General features: G+C 45.4%; 1 protein-coding gene across 2 annotated transcripts in view; it reads left to right on the top strand.

Moving 5' to 3' along the window:
- Nucleotides 1-16,402, top strand: part of GABRA5 (gamma-aminobutyric acid type A receptor subunit alpha5) — a 76,418-nt gene that overhangs the window by 51,512 nt on the left and 8,504 nt on the right. For both annotated transcript variants that reach the window (XM_056124365.1, XM_056124364.1), the window contains exon 7: nt 13,209-13,352. In XM_056124365.1, the coding sequence (XP_055980340.1) occupies nt 13,209-13,352 (144 nt within the window). The remainder of the gene's footprint in view (nt 1-13,208; nt 13,353-16,402) is intronic.

Raw genomic sequence — 16,402 nt, 5'->3', positions numbered from 1 at the left:
TGGAAATGTGCTGTGATAAATGATATTGGGTTTTTTTTTCCCAAAATGTAACCTGCTCATTGCTGGTATACAAGGATGTGACTGACTTTATTTATTTGCTTTGTCGCATGAGTCTTGATATAGCTGCTCACTATTTCTAGGAGAGTTTCTGTTGAGTTTGTTAAAAAATTTTTTACACAGAAAATCTTATTATCTCTGAGGAAAGACAGATTTATCTCTGCCTTTCATCTTTCATTCCCTTTTCTTTTCATATTGTAGTAGCTAAAGCTTCTGATATACTGTGGGGAGGGAATTCTTGTCTGACTTGTTATTGAAAAAAATCCAGTTGAAATTTCTTTTGGGGGTTGTTCATTGAAAGCATTTTGTTTTGGAGCTACCTATAGTGATGCTCATGGGTATTTAGGGATCCGAGGGACCAAACCTGGATTGTCCACTTGCAAGACAAGCACCTTACTTGCTGTGCTATCATTCCAGCCCCTTCTCTAGAATTTTCAAATGATGGGTTACATGGCCCTGGAGTAAGTTCTACTCAATCATATGTATCATTTATGTTATGTTTGTTGAACCCAATGCACTAGGACTTTATTAGTAAATTTTTAGGTTGGGGCCGGGGATAATGGAGCACGTGCCTTCCCCATATGAGGCTCTCAGTTCAGTTGGCAGTACTGCGTGACTGGTGCCAGGACTGGCCCTATTTCAATAAAAAGCGTGAAGAATTTTTTTGTGCCTATATTCATGAGGAATGTTGGTATGAAGTTTTGTTTTATGCAATATATGTAGTTTTGACATAAAGGTGATCATAAGATATAAGATCAATTTTAAGAAATAATTCTTTTTTTTTCTGTTTTTTGGAAAGTACTACATTTGGATGTTATTTTATTGTTGTTGTTTGCTTTTGGCTCAGCTGTGCTGAGGGCTGATTCCTAGCTCTGTGCTCAGGGATCACTCTTGGTGGTGCCTGGGGACCATATGTGGTACCAAGGATTGAACCTGTGTTGACTGTGCGCGAGGCAAGCACCACTGTACTAGCTTTCCAGCCCCTAATTCTTTCAAATAATGGTTTAAAATCTCCACTCAAACCACTTTTGTCTATTAATATCTAAAAATATATTTAGTTCTCAATGCCTTTCATAGCAATAAACCTATCCAAATCATTATTTCATCACGGATACAGTTGGTTTACCTTGTGTTTTATAAAAATAGACCATTGAAATTGTCTGGTGTCTTTTTTTTTTCTTTAATTTTTATTAGTGAAACACCATGATGTACAGTTGTAGACTTACAAATTTTTGTGCTTGGGTTTCAGTTATACAATGATCGAATTCCCATCCCTCCACCAGTGCCCATTCTCCACCACCACCAGTCCCAGTAACCCTCCCACCCCCATCCCCCCATCCCACCCTACCTCTGTGGCAGGGCATTCCCTTTCGTTATCTCTCTCCTTTTGAGTGCCGTGTTTTGCAAAAGAGACATTGAGTGGCAATCTTATTTGGTCTATAGTCTACTGTCATCACGCATTTCCCATACTGAGAGGAACCTCCCAACACCCTTTATTTGGTGCTCCCTTCTCTATCTGAGCTGCCTTTTCCCCTAGCATATGCGGCTGTCCTCAAAGCCATGGAGTAATCCTCCTGGTACTTATCTCGGCTATTCTTGGGTGTTAGTCTCCTATTTTGTTATTTTATGTTCCCCAGATGAATGCAATCTATGTCTGTCCCTTTCTTTCTGACTCACTTCAGTTAGCATGATACCTTCCATGTAGTACCTCTTGTATATGAATTTCATGACTTCATCTTTTCTAACAGCTACATAGTACTCCATTGTGTAGATGTACCAAAGTTTCTTTAACCAGTCATCTGTTCTCACGCACTCAGGTTTTTTTCCAGATTCTGACTATTGCAAAGAGTGCTGCAATGAACAAACAAGTGCAGATGTCACTTCGACTATACTTTTTTGCCTCTCTGGGATATATTCCCAGGAGTGGTATTGCTGGGTCAAATGGGAGCTCAATTTCTAATTTTTTGAGGATTATCCATACTGTTTTCCAAAAGGGCTGAACCAGTTGGCATTCCCACCAGCAGTGAAGGAGGGTCCCTTTCTTGCCACATCTGTGCCAGCACCTGTTGCTTTTGTTCTTTTAGATGTGGGCCAGTCTCTGTGGTGTGAAATGATACTCATTGTTGTTTTGATCTGCATCTCCCTGATGATTAATGATGTAGAGCATTTTCTCATGTGCCTTTTAGCCATTCGGATTTCTTCTTTGAGAAAGTTTCTGTTCACTTCATCGCCCCATTTTTTGATGGGGTTGGTTGTTTTCTTCTTGTGGAGTTCAAGCAGTATTTTGTATATCCTTGATATCAACCTCTTGTCAGATGTGTATTCAGATAATATCCTTTCCCATTCTGTAGACTGTCTTTGTATTTTGGTCACTGTTTCTTTTGAGGTGCAGAAGCTTCTTAGTTTAAGATAGAGATTGTCTGATGTCTTTAAACTAGAGTTGTCTTCATATTGATAGTCACCTTTATTTTCCCTTTGATGTCTTCAGTGCCTATATTTATATCCTGCTTTATTGGTGACGTTAGTAATAAGTGTCTTTTTCTTTTAATCTGTGTTCGGTTTGCTAGAAATTTTGCAGTTCTGTTTATCTTTTTATTAACCACCTCTTTGTTTCACTCATCTTCACTGTTGTTTTTCTATTTTGTATTCTCTGATTTTCTCCTTTTATCTTTTTCATTTCCTTCTCTATAGATTGCCTTGGGTTTCATTTGCTTCTCTTTGTCTTGATTCTTTTGTTTGTTTGTCTTGTTTTGGCCCACACCTGGTGGTGCTCAGAGGTCACTTCACTCCAAACCTGGACTCAGAAATTACTCCTTGTGGTGCCCATGGCACCATATGGGATGCTGGGGATCAAACATGGGTCAGCCACATACAAGACAAATACCCTATAGCTGTACTATCATTCCAGTCCATTTTGTGTCAATTCTTGGGAAAGAAACTGATCTGAGATATTCCTTCTCTTTTATTATTTGTTTACAGTTTCTCTTTAGCACTGCTCAAGACCGTTGTTTAAATGTTTATGAGCTTTATTTTTACTCTTCTAACTGTAGCGAGCATTTTCTTAAGACTTCCTGTTTCTCTGCTTGACTGCTTAGACGTGTGTTACTTAGTTTTTAAGAGTTTGGTATCTCTTGCTATCTCTCTGTTACTGTTTTCTAGTTTAACTTCATTGTGCTTAGAGGGTGCCGTGTCTACAATGTCAATATTTCATTTCTTTGAATTTTGTTGCATAACACAGAATATGACCCATTTTGATATGTGTTCTGTGAGCACCTGAAAATTAGGTGTGTGTTGTTGGCTCCTTGGTAGAATTTAACAATTACAGATTGGATTCTGTTGGTTATGCTTTGGTTGGGGTCTTCTGTATCCTTGCTGTGTCCTTTTACATTGATGGTGGGGAATGAAATGAGTTCCTCTAGTTCTACTTTCAATTCAGTTCCTTGATAAGAACCATCACAGAAGTCCCTGTGTTCTAGGGATCTCTCCTGATGATACTGAGGTTTCAGGGATCAGCCTGGCAGTGCAGTGCTGGGTGCCGGGACCATGAGGTATGGGGTGAGGGTGGGAATGAAATATTTCCCAGGCTTTTTAATCCAGCCCTTTGAACTATCGCCCATTCCCTCAACCACACTCTTAAGGTTTTTGGTGACTCACCCTTTAAAATGATACAACAGTACTCTCTGTCTCTGATCACTTTCTTTGCTTTGGGTCTCCTTTCTCTGATGAATAACATACCTCCTATTGTTTTTTTTAAATCAATGTTTTTTTTAAATTAACTTTGATGTGTTCTTTGTGAAAATTTACTGCACCTTTACCACCACTGAGTGCCCGCTGTCCTTCTTTCACTCTGAGTCTCCCGTCCCCATTGTCCTTTCTCCCCCATCCCCATTGTCCCCACTGGTCGATCACCGAGTGCTTTAGCCAAAGGCCAGCGTTGGCAACTGCTCAGCACTGTCTGAGCTCTTGCTTATTTTCTACAGACCACAGCTGAGTGAGACCAGCAGGTCTGTTCCTCCCCAGACTTACTTTGCTTCACAAGGTGCCCCCCAGCTCCATCCGAGTGGCAGCTACCTCACTGCAGGATCTCACCCTTCTTGCAGTGAAAATAGTATCTGATCGTGTAGATATGACTTGGAGACATTTTAAAATTCAGTTTGTCAGTCTTGTCTTTCAATCAGTTTATCATCATTTATACTTAATATGAACTCGCTCTGGATATCAGCCCTTAAGTCTTCCATTTCTTTCTTTTATAACTTTGATATAGGGCAATTATTTAATTATTTTTATTTGTTTTAATTACTTTTTATTTAATTTAGAATACTTTCTAAATTATTTTTTAATTTCTACTTTCTTTTTCCTCATTTTCAGTGTCTATATTTACTATGATCCTATTTTATTTGCTTATAATGTTTGATTTATATCTTTTCATATTTTTTCAGTTGTCACTATACTATGGATATAGGTAGATGTAGATACAGATATGAAATAGATCTATAGAAATACAAATTTATAGACATAGTAGGGAGATAGGAGATGGACACACAATAGTATGAAGAACCACATAAGTCAGCACAGTTTTCTGTTCTCATTTACCAGTTTAAATAAAGAATAAAAACTTACCACCCTTCATGTACCCTTCACCTTTCGGCCTCAAAATTACAATACAACTCCCTTAAATATTTTCTCTACAGAAATCTAGAATCATATCAGAGAGTGTAATTTTTATAAGAACCATCAAGCTCATGTCTGGAGCCATAGGGCAGTGGATGGGATGTTTGTTCTGCATGTGGCTGACCCAGGTTTGATCCCCAGAAAACCCAATTTGGTCTTCTGAGCTGTCAGGAGAGATTCCTGTGTGTAGAGCCAGGAGTAATCCCTGAGCGATACCAGGTGTGGCCCAAACACAAAAACAGAAAAACAGACAAGAACCATCAAGCTCAGTTTTGAAAACTTGCTAGCAAATGGAAATCCTGTTGATTTGCCCCTATTTTGTTCCTTGTGTTTGGATTTTTAGTACCCTAATAGTTTTTAAGTTGTAATTTTATCATAAAATAATATCTCATAATAAAAGTTACTCTGTAGTAGGACCTTAGGCAAACTTCCTTTAACCATTTCTTAAGATAAATCGCCTTCAATAAATTCTCCTAGTTTTTCTTCACCTTAAAATATATTGATTTCTCCTTTTATACCCAAAGGATATTTTTTCTGGTTATAATTCTGTTCTGGCAGGTTTTTTGGCCTTTGGCAAATATGCTGCTTTAGTCTTGCCTCTATGGTTTCTGAATGAAAATTTACTATTCTTCGAACCATGTCCCCCTTTTAAGTAATATGTCATTTCTTTCTTGTTGCTTTTTTTTTTTTAGAATTTTGGGGTCTTTAGTTTACGGAAGTTAAACTATTAAAATATTGGTATGAATTTTGCTAAACTTCTGGAATCTATAGATTTCCCCCAAATTTAAGAAGCTCAGTCAGATTTTTTGTTTATTTGTTTTGTCTTTTGGCCACAGCCAACAATGCTCAGGGGTTACTCCTTGCTCTTCACTCAGGAATTATTCCTGGCAGTGGCAGTACTTGGGGGGCCATATGGGGTGCTGAGGATCTAACCCAGGTCAGTCACTTGCAAGGCCACGTTCTCTGCCCCCTGTGCTATTGCTCCAGTCCCTCAGTCAGTAATTTTTTAAAGCTAATTTTCTCCTCCACATTCTTTGTCTTGATTCTTCATTCCAGGACAGAAACTTTGGCTCTTCTGTTATATTTTCACAAATATGGAGGTTTTTCATTTTCTCCAATTTTCTATTTTTTAACAGAATATTTCATTTCTATTGCTTTTGCCACAAGATTACTAAACATTTCCCCCCATTCATCTTGCTCATGAATGAGTTTATTCAGTGAATTTCTTTTGTGTGTTTGTGCAGTTATTATATTTTTCAGTTCTTTGATGATTAATGTCCTATTTTAATTTGACTGGGCTAACTTGCCCTAATATTTGTTCAAACATTTTTATGGGGATATTATGAGGGTGTGTTTGAATGGATTCATATTTAAGTTGGTATCTGATGGGGCCAGAGAGATAGTACAGCAGGGAGGGCACTTGCCTTGCATGTGGCTTCCCTGGATTCAATCCCTGACACCCCACATGACCCTCCAGCTCTTCGAGGAGTGATCCCTGAGCACAGAGCCAGGATTAAACCCTAAGCACAACTGAGTGTGGCCCTCCCCAAAAAATGTTGGTATCTGAGAGAAGTTGTCACTCATATGGTTAAATCTCATTTAATCAGCTCAAGCTAATTTGACCTTGGCGTCACATTTAGCAAACAAAATTACTCAGTGCTCTCCTTGAAATCTCCCTTGTTGAAGTGAATGAACAAGAATGCTCCCCCCAGTAACATCTCAGGCAGCTACACACCCCCCACCCATGGCTATGGGGGTGGGATAGCAGAATTAGTCACATAGGGAAGGAGCAAATAAGAACAACCTTCCCTTGAGTTTGAGAAGAGATTCCAGCTGCCTTTCTGCCTTGCTCATGAACTTTTCCTGTGTTTTCACTCAGTCAAAGCATCAGTTTGGAATGTCTCCAGCCTGGTGATGCTCAGATTGAAGCCGCATAAGTTTTCTTTTTTGGGTCTCCAGTTTATTAATCACAGACTCTCCAGCCATCCTCCTAGGGAGGCCTTCTAGACCCCATTATTCCATGAGCCAGTTTTTCTTATAATCTATACATATTGTATTGTTCCTATTTTTGGGGGGGGCGTGGGAGCTCTCACCTGGGGTGCTCTGAGCTCTGTGCCCAAGGACCACTCCTGGTGGGGCATGAAGGCCATAATGGTGTGCTAGGAATTAAACCCCATTTGACCCCATTTAAGGCAGATGCCCTCCCTGTTGTACTATCACTCCAGCCCACCTATTGTTCTGTTTATCTGAAGAAACTAACACAGATTTTAGCTTTGAGAACTAGGGTGTTACTATAAACAAAAAATACTCTACAAACACAGTCAGATCTTTGGGATGGGGTTGAGTAAAGACTATGGAGTTTTAAGGCCCAGCCTAGAAAAAGCCAAGAGTGCTATGATGAAAGGATTAGGAAAAATCTGAGATTTTTTTCTAATGGAAAAAGGCTGAAGGGCTAAAGGGCTCATGGTGAGTTCCCACATGGCAATGAAGCGGGAGGGAAAAGACCACCTCTGTGACAGAACAACAGAACACCTACCTAAGTCGTGATCTAGGGTTTTCTAGAAGGCAACGTTATATGCAATGAAGTTACAGGTTCGGTAGAAGAGATTTCTGGTTTTGGGGGATGGGGATGGGGGTTAGGAGGGTCACATCAGGTGATTCTCAGGGCTCTCGGCCCTGCACTTGGCGATCACTCCTGGCAGTGCCCAGGGGCCCCTAATGGGATGCCAGGAATCAAACCCAGGTTGACTACATGCAAGGCGAAGAACCCCCTGCTCACTATTCTATCACTCCTGCCCCAGGTAGAAGAGATTTCTAAAGTAATTTGGGCCTCTCCTGCTTATTGTCAAATATGAGTATCAAGAGATGAATGAAAAAACAGGAATTAGGAGAACTGGTCAATGGTTGGAACTAGCCACAAGCGTGTGTTGTGGGGCTGATGGTAGGTAAGATAGATAAGAGACCAGTATGACAATAATAGCTGGGAATGATCACACTGGACAAGATCTGAGGGTTAATGATACCCCTTTTTAAGGGTTATTCTTGATCATTATCAGTATTTCAAACCACAAGGCCCAAAAGGGGGGGGAGAGAGAGAGAGAGAGAGATTGAGAGAGAGATTGAGAGAGAGAGAGAGAAAAGAAAAGCGCCTGCTATAGAGAGAGGTAGGAAGGGGGTGCAGGGTGGGGGATGATGGGAGGGAACCCGGGGACACTGGTGCTGGGAAGTGTATACTGGTGAAGGCATGGATGTTGGAACAATGTATGACTGAAATCTAATCATGAACAGCTTTGTAATGGTTTATCTCACAGTGATTCAGTTAAAAAGTTTTTTAAAAGGAGAGAGAGAAATGAACAAAAGAGGGGATTAAGTAAGAAATCCAAACAGGTCTTAAAGACTGGGAAGTGGTTTCCACCTGTCTATACTGGAAACCATGAGGGAACTCATTGGAAAGAGCCAGCCAACCATAGTGGATGGCCACTCCATTCAAAGGCTGCCTGGATGCTATCCAGACATCCTATCAGAGACCCGGAAGATTGTGTCCACAGGTGTCAGCAGAGCTATTCACCCCTCAGGCCCACCCAGGGAGCCAGCTTGTCTCCAGCCCACTATGACTTCAAAGGCTGCAGTTGGGGGCTGGGGGGCAGAGAGATAGTCCAGTGGGCAGGATGCTAGCCTAGCATGCAGCCCATTCAGATTCAACCCCCTGCTTGGTGTGGCTGAGCCGGCTTGATTGGCTCTAACTTCAAACTCTAATTTTCCTATGCTCGTCAGGAGCTACAATATTGGGCCATTGCTCTTTGACATGAGTTGGGTGGTGGAAAGGTACCTTGTATGTCCAAGTGAGCCACCTTCTGGAAGCTGTGAATGCACCATTACACAGTTCCTGTGACTCTACCCCTCTGTGTCTAGTCATGCTGCTCTCTTAGCCCCACTCTCTCTTGTGGGTCTTCAAGCGCATAAGACCAGAGTCTGTTTCTCTTTAACATCGACTCATGGAGACAGCAGTAGCTGGTCTTTTGGTCTTCAAAGCAGTATTCTAGAGGCCCAGGGACCAACAGTCAACAGTGCAGTGTCAGGACTCAAGGATGTGGCCCCACACAGGCCCCCTGGTGCTGGAGACAGGGAGCTATGGGGGTCTAAAGCCTGTAAGACACACACTCCTGGTCCTCACTCAGCAATATTCAAAGTGTTCCCTGTTTTCAGGGAGCCCCTTTCCCCCTGTTTCCATCTTTTTCTCTACTTGTTCATTTCTAGTGTTTCCAGCGTTATTTTAGTTCTGTGTTTTCTGCCTCCTCCACCACCGCAGGACCACCCCTCAATACTTGACCAACCAAGCCGGATGGGGTCAACCAAGGGAACAAGTTTGGTGCTGCTGGTGCCCTACGGTGTCAGAGTCCTCCAGAACCCTACCCAATGGTGTTTGGGGACCCTCGGGTCTGCCCCCAGGGATCCTGGGGCATGTAGTGCTGATGACTAATCATTGTTCTGCACATGCAAACTACACACCAATTACCCCTGTGCCCCGACCTCAGCCCACCCAAAGATTTTTTTTCGTATACAGAGTCACTTGTTGCCCCATTGCATTTACTTGGAGTGGAGACTTCTTTCAATACCACAGGTTTTAGCTGAAAGGTTTTTGTTGTTGTTGTTTTGTTTTTAATTGGGATTAGTAGAGTTAAATATGTGTGATGAGCCTAATAGTAGGTTAGATGGAAATAAGTCATTTTCTTTTCAATGACTTTAAATGTCACAGAGAAAAAAAAGATACGATGATTTGGGGAAGTAGGAAAAAGGAGAGGAACTCGTCAGGATTTGTCACTGGCTACCAACGGATGCTGACCACATATGGTCATGAGACAGAACCTTCCAGAGATCCCTGAAGCTTTCACCAGGGGAAAAAGTGATTCATGTGTCTGAGGCAAATGAATTGTTCATATTCCCACGAGGAAAACATGCTGAATGTTGCCACTTTGTGTGTGAAAATTATGTTCTTGATTTCAGCAGAGGCAAAACGCTGCATGTCAGAGATGAAATTTTTCATGAGTTAACGAGGTACGAATCAATGTGATATTCAGATTTAATGCCAGTGCAGTACAAGGCAAGCATCGCTGAAGGGAAAGAGGTTTTTGTGGAAGAAAAAGAGGTGATCTTCTAGTCCTTCACTAAATTATCTCAGACTCTACAACTAACAAACTGAAGTGTTGGCCACATTCAGAACTCAGACTCTGGAGAGATGCTTTTCCTGTCTACCCCAGTTGAGATCTCTGTACGTGTATATAGTAGACTGTCCAGAAGACTGAATCTCATGCTAAATTTCTTTTATCTGGTCAATATTTTGAAGAATAGTGTTTGGTTCAGATGTTGGTTAAATTGCTTCTTTGTATTTTCTCTTAATACCATTATGATATACACAGTAATTAAAAGAATTTTATTCTTTATTATGTTAGTATGCAGTTTTCCCAGAGCTAAAAAAATGAAGAAAAAGAAAAAGAAAAACTCTGCATAAACATCACCTTTTCTCAACTCACTTGGTTTCAACACAGTGCACAATACATATAAGTGAAGAAATATTATTGAATTGGAGCTTTTCTCTTGTTTTTTTTTAAATTTTTTGTATGTACTAAAAATAAATGTTTGGCCAATAGTTCACTTCCACCAGAGGCATCTGAGGGTGCAGAGGCTAAATGTGATCTTCTAATGAGTTTTAAATTACCCAATCCAACGGTGGTTCTCTGTTATTAGGAGACAAAGAATGCAAATAGGTGTCATTATTCTAATGAGCCACATGCTCAAGCTTCTCTAACACAAAACCGAATTAACAGACCTTTCTGTTATTATTATCTGTACTTTCAAGAATTCAAATGAAGGTTGAAATGAGTCTTCACGAAGAGAGGGATATTTCCTAGTCTGAGGAGATTCTCTACAGATAATGACAAGGTGTACAGTTGGAAGCAACTGCTTCAACAACCCAAAGTTGTTAAGGAAAGGGCAGTGCAGCTAAGGTTTGTTTATCTCATTTGTGGGGTGATATATAAAATGTTAGATTAAATCATGAAGCAACATTTGGATTTGGGAAAATGTATAGACATCACAGGACTGGTAAGGTAAAGGTAAGGTAAAGGCCCTCCCGTTGATCGTCGATTTACTCGAGCGGGCCCAGTAACGTCTCCATTGGAGACTTTGTTGTTACTGTGTCTGGCATATCGAATACGTCATGGGGAGCTTGCCAGGCTCTGCCGTGTGGGCGAGATACTCTCGGTGGCTTGCCGGGCTCTCCGAGAGGGGCGGAGGAATCGAACTCGGGTCGGCCATGTTGGCCGCTTGTAAGGCGAACGCCCTACCGCTGTGCTATCGCTCCAGCCCAGGACTGGACCCTCAGTATATTCAGCTCAGAGGGCTGACTCTGACTCGGCTGTTTGCTCATGGCCAGTGTCCAGTGACTCAGCATGCAGGGGGTGATGTGGAAGGCAGTTTGTGGAGTGCCTGATATGCATATTACATGTCGGGAGGTTGTAAAAATATGAAAGTTGTGTCTGCGTTTAGACGCATCACTTTGATTACTAGGTGACAAACCCTTTAGGTGTATTTAGTTTTGTTGAGTGTGACACACAATCGGGCTGGAGCAATAGCACAGCAGGTAGGGCGCTTGCCTTGCATGCAGCCAACCCCATCCAACCCTGGTTTGATTCCTCTGCCCCTCTTGGAGAGCCTGGCAAGCTACCGAGAGTATAGGGTCTGCATGGCAAAGCCTGGCAAGCTAACCATGATGTAATCAATATGCCAAAAACAAGTAACAAGTCTCAAAATGGAGACGTTACTGGTGCCTGCTCGAGCAAATTGATGAACAACGGGAAGACAGTGCTACAGACAGATACACAATTGTCTTATACTCCCAGAGAGCTGATGATGGACACAGAGACACTTCAGTAAGTGCCAGGGAGCTGATGATGAACACAGAGACAGTTCAGTTAAATATCAAGGAGCTGATGATGGACACGTTGACAGTCCAGTTAAATACCAGGGAGCGGTTGAGAGCCATTTGGAATTCACAAATATCTTCAGTGCCTTAACTGACACCCAGTGTTGAGCTATTTAGCTCTTCAGTTATGAGATATAGTAGTCCTGTAGAAGGACTTGTGCTCAAGGTCCAATTCAGTCACCTGCAAAGATCTTTCTACCTGAATTCACTGTCTCATGATCTGTTCCAAGCAAACCAGCATGTCAACCTTCTGGCGCCACAGGAAATGCTAATCACCAGACAGAAAGCCAGTTTCCCTCTGTGCCCTCACAGCCCGTGATGTTTTAGAACCTGCATTAGGGGCCAGAGAGATATATAGCACAGCATGGCAGAGAAGGCACCTGCCTCACCTGTAGACAGCCCTGGTTCAATCCCCCCGTGTGGTCTCCCGACACTGCCAGGAGTGATTTCTCCTGAGCACAGCCAGGTATGGCTCCAAAACCGAAACATGCTGAAAGAAACATCCCAGCAACGTGGGTTGCCAGCCCTGCTGGGGGTGTCCAGTGATGTGATGCTGTAAGAACCCATCTCTGCTCAGCGCCAGCCCACACCCCATCAGACACGTCCCTAGCCCTGACCCCAGGGCTGAGCCTTACTTACGCAGACAGAGGCTTGTGGCACAGCGAAACCCAAGTATCTGAGGTAATCAGGGGGGTCCCCTGGAGCTGTAGGAGGCCCCAAGGCAGAGGCCTGACCCACTGCAGGTGGGGGAGCGAAGCCAAGCCAGTGAGCTGGGGGGGCCTGGAAGGGAGCATGACCCCAGGATGCTGAGCTCTCAGACCCCAATATGAGAAGGGCAGAGGGGCCAGAGGTATGCCCTGCTCTGCCCCCTCATGTGCTCCTTGGCACTGGGCTTTATTTTGTGTTTTTTTTTCGTTCTTTTTTTTTATTCTAGTTTTGGATACAGGGTTTTAGTCGTGGTAACATTTCTGACATTGAATGAGCAAGTTCCTCATTGTCTCCATCAGAACTGCCCCAGAGCCTCCAGCCCAACTCGTTATTACTTCTGCCTCCCCCTTCCTGGCCCCTGCTCCCCCCTCCCCAGCTCTGCATGCTATGTCCAAGGGCTGGTCACAGTTCAGGCCTGTCCAGCCCCCTCTCTTCTCCTCTACCAGAGCGGAGGGTCACTGTGGATCTTCCTCCTTCTCCCTCTGCACCATCCCATTCCACATGCTGTGACCCTGAGCTTGGCCAGCTCCCCACCTGTCCTGGATGCATTATTTTATTTATTTTTTGCTTTGGGGTCACACCTGGCAGTACTCAGGACATATCCTGGCTTTGCACTCAGGGATCACCTCTGGTGGCATCAGGGGACCCTCAGAGATGTCAGGGATTGAACGTGAGTCAGCTGCGTGCAAGGTGAGTCCCAATACACCGTGCCATCGCTCTGGCCCATCTCTTGCATCAGCATCCATGAGTGCATCCGTGTTAACACCCCTGTCTCTCTGCCCCCCCTCAGATGCATACCCTAACTCTGAGGTCGTCTACGTGTGGACCAATGGCACCACCAAGTCAGTGGTAGTGGCGGAAGACGGCTCCAGGCTGAACCAGTACCATCTGATGGGGCACACGGTGGGCACAGAGAATATCAGCACCAGCACGGGTGAGAACCTCCAGGGGACACACAGAGCCCTGGTGTCTCCACTGACCCTTGGGGCCCCACTGCCAGACCCTGCCCCCTCCCTGCCACTGCCCACAGTGGCACCTGCCTTATCCACTTCCTCTGGGTCATTCAGCTACAAGCACTTCCCTAAGAGCCCCTTTGGCTCCTCTGACTGCTGCTCCCCAGCCCTGCGCACTCAACCCTCATCATTCAACCCACCCCCACACTGCCTTTCTCCACACTGCCCTCTTCTGCTCAGAACTCTCTAGAGGGGATTTTCCTGAGGCCAAACTTTGCAAAGCACCACCGGGCTGTCTAGAACTGGCAGCCAGAAGCCAGGGGCATAGGGCTGGGTGTCCAAAGGCTGTCTAGAACTGGCAGCCAGAAGCCAGGGGCATAGGGCTGGGTGTCCAAAGGTACAGGGACAGTCCTGATCTAAGCATGCTGGGTGGCAGCAAGCTTGTAGCTCTGGGTAAAACCCAGGCCTTGTATGCAGGAGATGTGGGTTTGGTCCCTGGCTTTGCAAAATAGAGCCTGAGTATTCAGATGTGTCTGGGGCACCTTCTGGCCATTCAGGCTCAGTGCCAGGAGTCAAGGTCAGCTAGAGGTTGTGGAGCCCTGAAGCTCCACAATCTCTGCTGGGGAGAGGGGCCTGGGTCAGCCCCCGTCACAATAGTCCCACCCCAGAAACACCTGCAGAGAGACTCAAGCTTATGGAGCCCGGAGGATAGCATCACACCTGGGAGCTGCCAGGAAGCAGTTCCTGTCCCACATGGCCCTGGACAGGGGTGGGCTGGGGCTTCTCTAAGGTCTTATTTAAAAGACAGGAAGAGGAGGTGGATTCAGTAGGGACTCAGCAGTGTTTGGGCAATGCTGGTGAAGGCTGTTGGCTTGGGCATCCTTAGTTCAAGGGTGACTTAGCAGGTTGCGTATGTGTTTGGGGGACGGTGATGTGATCTGGGTCCTACTCCAGCAGGCCAGGGCCACTAAGCACCAGGCCAGGAATCATCCCCAAGGACCGCCAGGTGTGGTAACAGAGCTGGTCTTAGGGGTGGGTGTAGGGGTGTGCCTTAATGTAACCCTAAATAAAGTAACTTTGGTTTTTGCTTAGGGGGACACACCTGGTGGTGTTTAGGGCTACTCCAGGCTCAGTGTTTAGATGCTGGGAACCATGCATACTGGGGAGTGCCCCTGAGTGCTCCCAGTGCATGGAGCCACCCCCCACCCTTCACCTCTGGGTCTTCTTTGTGCAGTGTTGGTGGGTGTTTTAGACCAGCCCCACGCTGCTCCCAGCAGTGCATTCAGGGTGAAATGTGATGCTGTGGGTGAAACCAGCCTCATGCAAGGAAAGCACTTGAGCCCCCGTCCCTCCTCTCTCTGTCTCTCTCTCCCCTGTTTCTCTCCCTCTCTCTGATTCTTCGTCTCTGTCTCACTCTCTCTCTCTCTCTCTCTCTCTCTATCTCTTACTCTCTCTTTGTCTATCTCTCTCTGTCTCTGTCTCTGTCTCTCTGTCTCTCTCATTCTTATTCTTAAAATCAATCTACTATTGTATTTACCTGGTTTTGACTAATGAAAAAAAATTGAAAAGAACAACAGAAAGGAATTCCAAATAGGCAAGCAGTTCCAGACTCAGCTGCAGTTCCGCTCTTCTCACATGGACCTTCCAGCCAGGTCCTGTAGGACTCACTCATGGCCACTGTAATGCCTCTTCCTTCATCACTCTGTCTCTCTTGTGCTGAGACCCCCTCGCCCCCTCCCCATGCCAGTGAGTTGCAAGGTACTGTCAAAAACTAGGGTCTCGGGACAGAGTGATCAGAGGGCAGGGAAGGCATTTGCCTTACATGGAGTCGACCTGGCTTTAATCCCCGGCATCCCATATGATCCCCTGAGTACCTCCAGGTGTAATTTCTGGGTGAGGAACCAGGAGATACCCCTGAGCATCACCAGGTATGACCAAAACCAAAACCAAAACCAAAACCCCTGGGAATAAAATTTAAAAAAAAAAAAAGAACTGGAGTCTCCTTTTAGGCAAAAAGGGCAGATTTTGTTTCTTGCAGGGGCCCCCTGGTGGTGCGCAGGACCTACCCCTGACCCTGGTGAGGTTTGGGGACCATATTCAGTGTTGGGGGGGGGTTGAGCACCATCCCCTGCACTATCTCTCCAGCCCCAAGGAGGGCAGATTTGACCACCAGTGTCTCCAATGTAGGCACACACAGGGGTGTTTAGGGACCCACCAAGCTCCAGGCTTGGACCCTCCCCACCCCCTGCGGGCATCAGAGCTGCTCCATGAGCCTCTCAGCCTATGCAGCTGGAATTCCCGCAGGCTACACGGTCCCACCTGGGGCCATCTGGGCACACCCTAAGCTTGTCTCCTCACATTCCACGACATGGACATTCCCACTGCAGCCACAGAACCAAGTGCACAGCTCAGTGGTGCCCTGGCATCTCCTTTGCCCTTCTGGGAGGAGAGAGGTGAGTAGCCAAGGAGAACAGTCCTCCGTGCCTATGGCCTCCCATGCCAGCTCCTCACCTGTCTTCCTCAAAACGGCCTCCTTCTCAGCCATGAGTGGATGGGCCCCCCTGGTGCCTTCCACGTGGCCAGGCAGATCCACAGCAGGCCCCAGGGCATGGCTAGGGGAGTGCTGCCACTCGGGAAAACAGAGATCAGGCTGATGACTCCTCAAACTGCCTCTGCAGGCCGCTGGGCAAGCCCCTGCCCGTGTTTCAGGCTGGTCGAAGCAGGGGGCAAATTCCATCTCCAGCAGACCATGCAGCTCTGCGGTGATCCCATTCTTGCTAGATGAAGTCCTGAAATACTGATGACTGACTGCAGTGGCCAGGCTGGGGGACTGACAGGAGCGACCCAGATGGGGCTCACGGATTAGGGAAAGGGACAAATGCACTCTCCCCAGGAAAGCGTCTGGGCATTCAAAGGGCAGAGGTGCAGAGACTGTGGTGGCCAGAGCCTCGGCTCTGTCTCCTGCACCCCCACCTCAGGCCCATGGGGGTCCTAAGCAGCAGCAGGGGCCGTGGCCAGGCTTCCCGTGGCC

This window comes from Sorex fumeus, unplaced genomic scaffold, assembly GCF_029834395.1.
Source record: "Sorex fumeus unplaced genomic scaffold, SorFum_2.1 ptg000051l, whole genome shotgun sequence".
NCBI classification, from domain to species: domain Eukaryota; kingdom Metazoa; phylum Chordata; class Mammalia; order Eulipotyphla; family Soricidae; genus Sorex; species Sorex fumeus.
This window is presented reverse-complemented; position numbering and strand designations above follow the sequence as displayed.